At 51.6% G+C, this 10,196-nt stretch overlaps 1 protein-coding gene across 1 annotated transcript; it reads right to left on the reverse strand.

Annotated features, from left to right (window-relative positions):
- Positions 1-4,880: 4,880 nt before the first annotated feature.
- On the reverse strand, positions 4,881-8,751 carry GIP (gastric inhibitory polypeptide). The gene is made up of 5 exons (XM_059380128.1): positions 8,666-8,751; positions 7,095-7,241; positions 6,509-6,598; positions 5,716-5,817; positions 4,881-4,890 (listed from the first exon to the last, which is right to left on the reverse strand). Exons 1-5 carry the CDS (start codon positions 8,749-8,751, stop codon positions 4,881-4,883), a joined length of 435 nt encoding a protein of 144 aa, XP_059236111.1.
- Between the last annotated feature and the right edge of the window lie 1,445 nt (positions 8,752-10,196).

A 10,196-nucleotide genomic window follows, 5' to 3' on the forward strand; every position in this document is an offset into this window, starting at 1 on the left:
TCCGCGCGCCGGAAGCTACGCGCCGACTTCCTGCCGCGGGGCAGAGCGGCCCCGCCTTCCTCTGGTGGCCAGGACAGGAGTAGCCAGCCCCGCGAAGCCCCGCGGCGGGGAGGACAGGCGAGTGCAGATGCTGAGCCGCGGCGTCTTTGTCGCAGGCGCGCTCCCCACCCACGTGGGCGCCTCGGAGCCGTAGCACGACTGATGCTCGCCGCCCCCCGGGCTCCGGCTCCCAGCCGCCTACTATGGGCCAGGCGTTGAATCGGCCCCGAAGCTTCCAAATAGAGCATGGAGCACAACCCGTCAGCTCTAGTGGAGCCTACCTGTTGGAGTCACACGCAGAAACTCTAAGACCTTACAGTTAAGAATTTGGACTCTGGAATTAGATAGCCGGCTCCATAGCTCACTTCCACTGCAGTGGGTCCAGTCACTTTAGCCATAGTCCTGAATCTCTTGTGTTCTAGTGTCCACAGTATATAGAGTAATACCAACTCATGAAGTTGTGAGGATGAAGTGAGAAAATTATGACAAAGCGTTTAGAGCGATGCCTGACATATAAGTAAACATCAGTTATGATTGTTACTCAGCGAATTTGGAGTGGAATCAGCCCTCTGTGTGTTTAGAAAGCACCATAGGCGGTTTCTACAGCGTTGAGCCCAACAAAGCAGCTAACGAAGGATTCTTAAGCCAGGAAGCTGTTACTTGACTTGTTAGATCAAATTCCTGTTTTGGAAGAATTAGTGACAAATGGGGCGCCTGGATGGCTCATTCCCTCAAATGTCTGCATTGGGCTGTGGTCAAGATCTTGGGGTCCTTGGGGCGCCTGGGTGGCTCAGTGGGTTAAAGCCTCTGCTTTCCGCTCAGGTCATGATCCCAGCGTCCTGGGATAGAGCCCCACATCCGGCTCTCTGCTCAGTAGGGAGCCTGCTTCCTCCTCTCTCTCTGCCTGCCTCTCTGCCTACCTCTCTGCCTACTTGTGATCTCTGTGAAATAAATAAAATATCTTAAAAAAAAAAAAAAAAGATCTTGGGGTCCTTGAGTTGAGCCCCGCATGTGGCTCTGCTCAACAGGGAGGGTGCTTCTCCCTCTACCCCTTCCCCGACTTGTGCTCTCTCTCTCTCTCCCTCCCTGTCAAATAAATAAAATCTTAAAAAAAAAAAAAAAAAGTGACAACCTAGACTTAAGTCGGCCATAGCAATGCAACCTAGAAACAATGCAAGCCAGCACTAAGATATTGGCCATGAGGTAGAGAGAATGCAATGGTTTCAGGAGATATTTGGAGGGCAGAATGGTAAAACTGGTAAGATGGAAACAGAGTGGGTAGGGAAAAATGCTCTTTTCTGTCTTGGGCAGCAGGGTGGTGCCATTCAGAGAAGGGGGTGTGGGAACAGGGACTGAGACCACAGGATGAAGCTGGGGAAATAATTAAAAGTGGTTTTGAACAAGTTGAAATTGAGGTCTCTGTGACATCACAAGAGAGACAACCAATGGTCATTTGGATGTATTAACATAAAGGTCTACAGAAAGCGCTGGGCAGAGCTACAGATCCAGAATCATCAGCAAGGTGAAATCACAAATGTGAATAAAGTTACCAGAAGTTTCAAGTAAAAGGGTTAGAAGAGGACGTGAGCAGAGATTGATGACAGGATATGTAGCCACCGCTTTGGACCCTGAGGGATTACGGAACCATGGCTCAGGTCCCTGACCTGAGGATTTCATGGAGCAGAGCAATCATACCAGCCTTGAGCTGCCTGCTTCTGGATGCTTACAAGAAAGAGAAACAATGTTCTGTCTTACTAAAGCCACTGTTGGTTACCCAAACCCAGGTGTTTTTCTGTTATTTGCAGCAGAATCTAGAGTTAGTGGGTGTAAGGACCAAATTTCAGATTCATCCTCAGACATACACTTAGACACTGAGTTCTATAGATAGTCCGAGTCCCCTTAGAAACAAACTTCCCTAGACACAGATTTGCTCTTCCAACACGTACCAGCCATCTCCTAAAACACTGACCTTCAATAAACCTACCCATGCCTTTCTGCAAAACAACATGTAGCCCCTTACGTACACACATTTACCTCCTATTCTCATGTTCTTACTACACTGCTCCCTAACACAAAAATTTGATATTTCCCTGATTCACTGACACACACAGACACACCTGCCTCGTTTCTCACTCTTTGACTCACACAGTATAACCCCTTAAGATGCATGCACTGAGGGGCGCCTGGGTGGCTCAGTGGGTTAAAGCCTCTGCCTTTGGCTCAGGTCATGATCCCAGGGAGCCTGCTTCTTCTTCCCTCTCTCTCTGCCTGCCTCTCTGCCTACTTGTGATCTCTGTCTGCAAATAAAATAAATAAAATCTTTAAAAAAAAAAAAAAAGAAAGATGCATGCACTGATCCTTCACTCACACTCCTTTCTTAAAATTTATTCATACCCTCAAATGAACACACACACTCACTCTCGTAGGTACAAACGTTGGCCAGAGACACACCTGGTTACCACACTCAAGCAGACACACTCCTTCCCTTATTCAGACACATTTGTTCTCTTTCATGATTTTAGAGAAAGTATGTTGACCAGTAATGTGCTGGTAAATGTTTAACAACAACCTCTCCAGGCTAGGAAGGAGGAGCTCTGATTTACAGCATTTGTCAATTTTCACGGTGTACTCTGGCCATGGCCGATTTCAAGCTAACAATGATTTTACAACCTGCTCACAAAATGCCTGACAATTGCACAATGGCTCTCAGAAGCGCTCTGCTCCAGTATACTCTGAATGCCGACCATCTCACATGCTGTCACTTGCTTTAAGTGACTCACTGGCCTTAGCCACAGGGTGGCTGAGAGCAAGGGACTTTAATTCTCTACCTCGTGGAGGCAGTGTAGTGCATGGTTAACAGCTAGTATGTTACTATCTTAAAAGCGCTGTGATGAGGCTTTAAATGAGGTTTATAGAGAGCTGAGCATAATGCCTGGCCCGTAATAAGGACATTGTACAAATTTATTCTAAACCTTTCTGATTCGCTCACCCCCAAAGACACCCGAGGCTCCAGAAATAGAGATCCAACCAACTTCTCCCCAAGACAACTTGGGGTTCTTTTTTTTTTTTTTTTTAAAGACAGCTGATTCTACCATAGAGATTCACTAAACTATATCTTCTGAGCAAAGGCCTAAATTGTGTGGTACACACTCTGCAAACTCAAGGAGTTTAGAGGAAAGAAAACCTAAAATGTCAGAGCACACCGGCAGCCCTTGGGCAAATTCAGTTCTCAAAAGTGTTTTGTTGGGTCAGCAGAAAGCGTGTCTCTTCCATTTTCACAGTCCCCATCCTTCCCATTGTCTTACCCCCTCCCCACTCTGCTCAGTTATGCCACAGGCCCAGCCCTTCAGCCAATCCAGCTTGCCACTCCCTGATTGAAAACAAATATCCTTATATTTTTAAATTGAGGTTTAAGTGGGTAAATGATAATCAAAGTTAATTTACTGACCATTTACTTTGTGTCAGGCACTATCTTAATTAATACTTCAACCCTAGGAGTCAGGTACTTCCGAATCTTTTTTTTTCACAGACAGGAAACAGGCTCAGAGAGAGGAACTAACTTGCCAAGTCACAGACCTAATAAGCAATTTGAGTCTTTGAATCAAGGTGTGTTTGACTCGTGTCTACTAAAATGTGACAAGATCAAGGGGAGAGAGGACATTCCAGGCCAGATAGCCCAAATGAAGGGGGAGGAGACAGGACTGCCTTCCGCGGATACCAGGCATTGGTTTGAACACTGGCAGATAAAGGTATTGATTTTTGGACAAACTGATTGGGCTCTTTCCCTTCACTCCCCCTCCCACCACCCCAGGATAAGCCTGGAATCCTGCAAAAGAGGGTTCTCGTAACTGGTCTTTGTTTCTCACTGCCATCCTAGTTCATCTCCGTGTGTACTCCTCACTCATGACGGTGTGGGAACGAAAGTAACTCTTCAAACCTGCCCCTGCTCAAAATCCTTCAGGACCTGCCCCTGCTCTGAGGATAAAATCTGAAAAGTTTTAACATGGCCTTTAAGACCCTTTCTCTGCCCTCCCTTCGAGCCTGATTATGCTAATCTCCCCATTGTTGGCAGGGGAGGGGTCCCCTTTGTGCGAATAACATTGAGGTAATGTTTATTAAGGCTCTCCTCATCCTTTGGCCATCTTGTCCTCACCATCGCACTCAGCTTGAATGTCACTCTCTCAAAGAGGCCCTGAGACTCCCTACTCCATTTAGAGGAGGCTGCTCTGTTCTCATAGCACTCTAGTCTTTCTTCACATAGCTTTGCATTGGCGCAATTATTATTTTTTTTTTTTTTAGAAAGGGAGGGAGGAGTCGAGGGAGGAGAGAGAGACTCTTAAGCAGGCTCCAAGCCCAATGCAGAGCCTGAGGCAGGGCTTGATCTCATGACCCTGAGATCTTGACCTGAGCCAAAATCAAGATGTGAAGGCTTAACCAACGGAGCCACCCAGGTGACCCTGCATGTTACATGATTATTAATGTGTGTGTGTGTGTGTGTGTGTCTATAAATTCCTCGGGGACAGGAACTGTGCCCATTTCCATGATTGCTGTGTTCCCAGCAGTTAGCACAGCCCCTACCTGTACTGGTATTTGGAGAGTAAACAGACGAATTACAGATGCAGGTGGGAACCATATCTCCTTTTCATTGGGTGACACACGCTCACAGACAGACAAACGTTGACAGTGCTCAAGCAGACATTTGAGTAAGTTTTGACAATGAGGACAAAGATTTATTTCAGCTTAAACTTTATTGGTTTGGCTTCTCTTGGGTACCCTGGAGTGGAGCTGAGTCCTGAGTGAGCGAAGGGCAGAGTCCGGGCTGGAGCTGGGTTTGGTCTGAGTCATTGAAATCTGGGGAGAGTGGAAGGCAGAGGGGAAGTGGTTGGAGAGGGGGGTCACTATCTACTCGGAGTCAGCAAATTAATTCATCCTAGTCCCCAGCCAAGGTTCAATGACCTTTTTAATTATAAGTAATCAAAATGTTTTCAAAAAGCAACCACCTCCGTTTGGAGAATTTCTCATACTCTCCTCCATTGCTCCTTTCCTGCCCTCTACCAGAAGCCATCAGATCTACTCCCTCCATGCCTCCCTAGCTCGCCAGCATCAAAGCCTGAAATGTATTCTGGTTTCCAAGCCTCGGTGTCTGCATCTTGAATGAGGGTCCCGTCTCATCCCTTAGGTAGATGGGTTCCTTCGTGGCATCTGGCCACCCCTTGCTTCTGGGACATAACAGATTAAAGGACCTCCTAGCTGGCAAGATGGGTTCCAGAACCAATGAGACCAACAATGGCTACAGACAGGGGCAACATGCCTCCAGCTCCAGGGGCCATGGGACAAGGGTACAGAGGGAGAGCTGAGAACAGATGGGCAGCTTGGCTCAGGTGTGCAGGGGAGGGGAGCGCAGCCTCTCACCCAGATAAGGTGGACACCCAGAAGTAACAACAGCTGCCAACATCACTGAACTCCTCCTCCCGCCATGTTGCTCTCAGCTCTTTCCTCTGACAACAATCCCACAGAAGTGGTCTGAATAAGCCTTGTTTTCTTGAGAACACTGAGTTTCAGGGAACCTTGTTGGTTTGCTAGCATGTCCTGGGGGGCCGATCCGAACCCATGTCTGGCCCCAAAGTTCAAGTTGTAAGCGCGACACGAGACACCCGAAGCCACCAGACAGCCCACCTGCGCCTGCAGACTTCCATCTGATCCACCATCCAGGCCAGCAGCTCTCGAATCAGTAAATCCCTGAGCAAGTCTTCATCACTGGGGTTCCTGGGGAGGGAGCTGCCAAGGAGAAAGCCTCAGCTGGGCTGGGCTGTTTGAGCCTGGGCCCCACCCAGAGTGAGTAAATACAGGGCTTGGGGCTCCCAGGGGCGGCTGGGGTCCGGGGAGGGAGTCAACACAGCTGCCTCTCCTTATCTCAGCTTTCCAAGCTCCACCCTGACCTGTGGGCCCGGGAATAGGGGTTCTTCAGTGTAGGAGGCACCCCACTCACCCACCTCTGAGAGCATCCCCGAATGCATCCCCAAAACCCAGGAGATTACTTTGGGGAGAGTCACTCTTTAGAATGTCCACAGATTGCTCAGCTTCCCCAGAGAGGGGATCACTGATGTCAAGGGACTGGCCTTGAAAGGGTCCCTGTTCCTCAAACAGCCTTCCTGAGGTCTGTCGGGGAGAAGTAGGGAAGCCAGTTCCTGATGTCCCCCTGAGGTCTCTTTTGCTGCCCTCCTCCTTGACTCTGCACACCAAGTCATCAATCTTAGGGACTCTGACCCCAAACCCCTCCTAGGACTCCAGCCCCTATTCCTCCTCTGCTTCTCCCTTAAGCTCAGGCTGGCCTCCAGGAGTTTTTCCAAGACCCCTTTCTGAACCAGGAGTGGAAGGGGATGCTTATCTGGGGGCCCTGACCCACTCTGGGGTCTGGGAGAGGGAACAATGAGGCCCTGCCCCCCCCCCCCACCGTGGGAGGACTCACCCCTGCTGCTCCCTCTCCTCCTCCTTCCTGTCAGATTGATGGGCCAGCTCCAGGGCCCCGGCCTCCCTCTGGGTGATGTTGTGTTTCCAGCTGGTAGGGTAAAGATGCCAGAGTGGGTGGGGCTGGGAGGCTCCAGATGTTCCCCAGTCCAAAGCCTCCAATCTTTTGGGACCTTATCCCAAGTTGCCAAACAAACCTCCTTCTCGGCTCAGCTGTCTACCAGGCCAACCGAGCAGCCAGGACGAGGTAAGGGACTCAGCCAAGAGAAGGAAGAAGGACCAAGTCCCAGGTGGCCACCACTGCCGGCAGCTCTGCTCCCTCTGCAACCCTGTGGGGATCCTCCGGGAGCCCCTACCTCTTCCCTGATCCCTCTCCTTAGAAGGAAAGGAGTGGAAAATTGCCTGGGTCCCACCCCCCCCCCAGACTGGGCAGGTCAGGGCCACGGTGTCGCCCAGCTCCCCGTTGGTGCCTCAGTGAAAGGCACCACATGGAGTCGTGAGTCACCGGCCCATGTGGCCCATGTGGCACCCTCAAAGGAAGGTGCGGACAGCCCCAGGCACAGGAAGGGGCATGTGCTTCGACTCACTCGTTCTTCTTCCCCTTCTGCGCCAGCAGCCAGTTCACAAAGTCTTGCTGGCGGATCTTGTCCATGGCTATACTGTAGTCGCTGATGAAAGTCCCCTCCGCATATCTGGGGCCTCGAGGTCGGGAGCCACTCACCTTCGCATGGACTCTGAGGGGCAGAGGGAGGAGAGAGGTAGAAGCCTGGACACCGCAGGAGGGGCAGGAGGTGAGGGGAATCAGGAGGCAGGGCCAGGTGATCACGTACAGGAGGGTTTCCTGGGAGTCCATTTTTATGGAGATCCCTACCTTTTTTCTTTTTTTTTTAAGTTTTTTTTTTTTTTTTTTTTTTGGACAGAGATCACAAGTAGGCAGAGAGGCAGATAGAGAGGAGGAAGCAGGCTTCCTGCTGAGCAGAGAGCCCAATGCGGGGCTTGATCCCAGGACCCTGGGACCATGACCTGAGCAGAAGGCAGAGGCTTTAACCCACTGAGCCACCTAGGCGCTCCTGGAGATCCCCTCTTGTCTAGGCATCAGGCCCCTGGGACTTTATCCTCAAGCTCAAGAACCCACTTCCCGCAGCCTCAGTGTGTGCGACTCTGGCTTGGGGCAAAGAGGCATCCGGGAAGAGGACTGACCTCAGTTCCTTCCTTCACTCTTCTTGCCTGCTCCTCTCCCCACCCCACCCAGCCCCACCCAGCCCCACCCAACCCCACCCCACCCCCGCCCATTCAAGGCTTTGTTCCCAGTTGCTAGGAACAAGAGTGAGCTCTTCCGTTACAGCCCTCGCTGTGGGGCCGGTCCTCTGGAAGGCCTTTACTACACAGACTCATTTGATCCTCATCTCCTCTATGAGGTAGACACTATTTCTATGACCTTTTTGGGAATGAGGAAACCAAAGGGCGGAGAGATTTTCTGGCACATCTCTTAGGGGGTAGATCCAGGATTTAGCCTCAGGCGGGCTGGGTCCAGGTCTAAGTTCACAAGCTCCTTGCACCTGTCCGATGGCCCTGCCTCCCATCTACACGGCTGCCTGGACGGCCAGCCCTTGCATCTGACAAGGCACAGCTCTCCACTCAGACACGTCTCTCTCGGTCCTCCAGAGCACACAGCCCCCTGCTCCATGGGCTTGTGACACTCTGCTCCCCTCCCCACCACCGGAAGTGCTCAGGACAGTTGACAACTCCCCTAGGTGGTTCCCAGGAGACATTTGGGGACCCCTCAGCCCTAATATATATTCTGTGGCTGATGTGCAGGGGGCCGCTGCACAATTTGATCAAATGCACACGTAAGCGAATGGTCAAGGCTTCCATTAGGAAGGGAGACGCTGTCATCTCCTTCACACCTTTAACCACCGAGAAGTCCTTCCAGAAATCTAACCACAGTCTTTTCTGTGGCAACAGTAGCTTATTATAAAAACTCCTGGGTTCTGTGTGTACTCTCCACCCGGCCTGCTGGCAGGGTTTTCCCTCTGGCTTCTTTCCTCTTGGCTTGGGGATTCTTCCCTTTCCCACCTCCCCCCACCCCCGAAAACCAGAACTGGGTCATTCTTCCCAGCCTCCTCCTCTGCGCCGGACCCCTCCCCTGCAGCCCTACCTGGAGTGACCATCTGCCTTTTCTCCGAGCACCACTGCCAGGAGCAGGGACCCCAGCAGCAGACTGAAGACCTTTACAGCCACCATCTTCCAAGGGTGATTTCCTTAGCAAAGAGAGAAGAGAGACCGGGATGAGGGCAGGATGCATCAGGGCCCGTGTGGGTTCTGCAAGTGAGGGACACTGAGCTCTGGATGAGGGCATGGGGGGCAAGGTCCAGGCAGAAGAAAGCAGCCCAGACCCATGTGCCTGACAGCCCCCTGCCCAGCTCTGGCGGCTGGACCTCACATGTATGTGGTTTGGTGGGTCTCCCTTACAGCCTCCAGAGTCCATAGCAGCCCGCCTTCTAGCTGTCGGACTGGGCGGTCACCTAAACCATCACAGCCCTCTTGCCCCAAGTGAAAGCCACAAGTAGGACCATTCTATCCTCTCCTTCTCGGGCTTCACTCTTTCTACTCTGGGAAGCTCTTCCCGGGGTGCCCAAACATGTCTGGGTCTAGCTTTGGTTTTCAGGGCTTGGGAGGAAGGCTCTTTACTGCTCTTCACCCTTACTGAACACCCCTGGGGGGAAAAGGGGCCAGATCTCGCTCGTCGTCCTGCCTTCATCACCTGGGTGTTACAGGAATCCTGAGAGCTACCTTCTTATTTCTCAGGTAGAGGAAGAGAAAGTGAGAGGCAAGGATGGCGAGCATCTCTGGGTGCTAAGATCTGCTGCCTGTCCAGTATCCCGTCCACCCACCCTCCATCCCGGCTGCTCGCTCACCTGGCTTTCTTCCCGACTCTTCCAGAAGGACAGGGCAAGGGTTTCTTCCTCCTACCTCCTGGTCCTTTGGAGCCTGTCTCAAGAAAATCTCCCGCAAGTCCTTTATATCCAGGCATCACAGACCTGCTGATTAGCCTAAAAGCGTCTTATCTCAAGAAATTAGGTCCACAGTTCCTGCCACATTAAGTCCATTTTACGCGTAATAAAGTTGCCCTTTCCACCTGAACTGGGCTAATCGATGATTAACATTTGGGTATCTCCAGTTGCCAGGAGTAGGGGGCAGGCCACCTTACGCATCCCCTTCCTTCTCCCCCATCCTCGCTTCGCAGCACAGGACCCCCAAATTCTTCTAACCCCACCTCCTTTCCAGGTGTCCTCAGAAAGGGTGCCTTGGGTGAAGGGAGACTTAGGTCAGGTGGCACTAGCTGGGGTAGGACCGCTCCCACAGGCAATAGTCTACCCCTCCTTGGGTCCGAGACAGGGGGGCACAGTCATTGGAACCCCAGTTTTGGATAGTGACCCACAGCTCTGGCAGTGAAGCAATGTCCCTGCTATGAAGTCTAAGGGAGTGTCCCCGCCGGCTACAGAAAGGACTGGAGAGTGGGAGGGTTGAGGGACCATGAAGGATGGGGACTTCCTGGGGTAGCTGGGAACCGGAAACTTGCAGTCAAGCTGCCTTTCGGCCCAGGGCCAGGACAGAGTGGGGGAAAGAGGTACACTCACCCCTTGGGAACTTGAAGGAAGGTGGGCAGCTGCAATTCTATCTGTAAA

Source organism: Mustela nigripes, chromosome 16 (genome assembly GCF_022355385.1).
Source record: "Mustela nigripes isolate SB6536 chromosome 16, MUSNIG.SB6536, whole genome shotgun sequence".
Lineage (NCBI taxonomy): Eukaryota > Metazoa > Chordata > Mammalia > Carnivora > Mustelidae > Mustela > Mustela nigripes.

Excerpts from the sequence above, each read along its gene's own strand:
- GIP (XM_059380128.1), bottom strand. The coding sequence starts at position 8,751 with ATGGTGGCTGTAAAGGTCTTCAGTCTGCTGCTGGGGTCCCTGCTCCTG. Across the intron at positions 7,242-8,665 it reads AAGGCAGATGGTCACTCCAG|AGTCCATGCGAAGGTGAGTG; the intron begins GTAGGGCTGCAG and ends TCTGCCCCTCAG. Across the intron at positions 5,818-6,508 it reads GAGGAGAGGGAGCAGCAGGG|CTCCCTCCCCAGGAACCCCA; the intron begins GTGAGTCCTCCC and ends TCTCCTTGGCAG.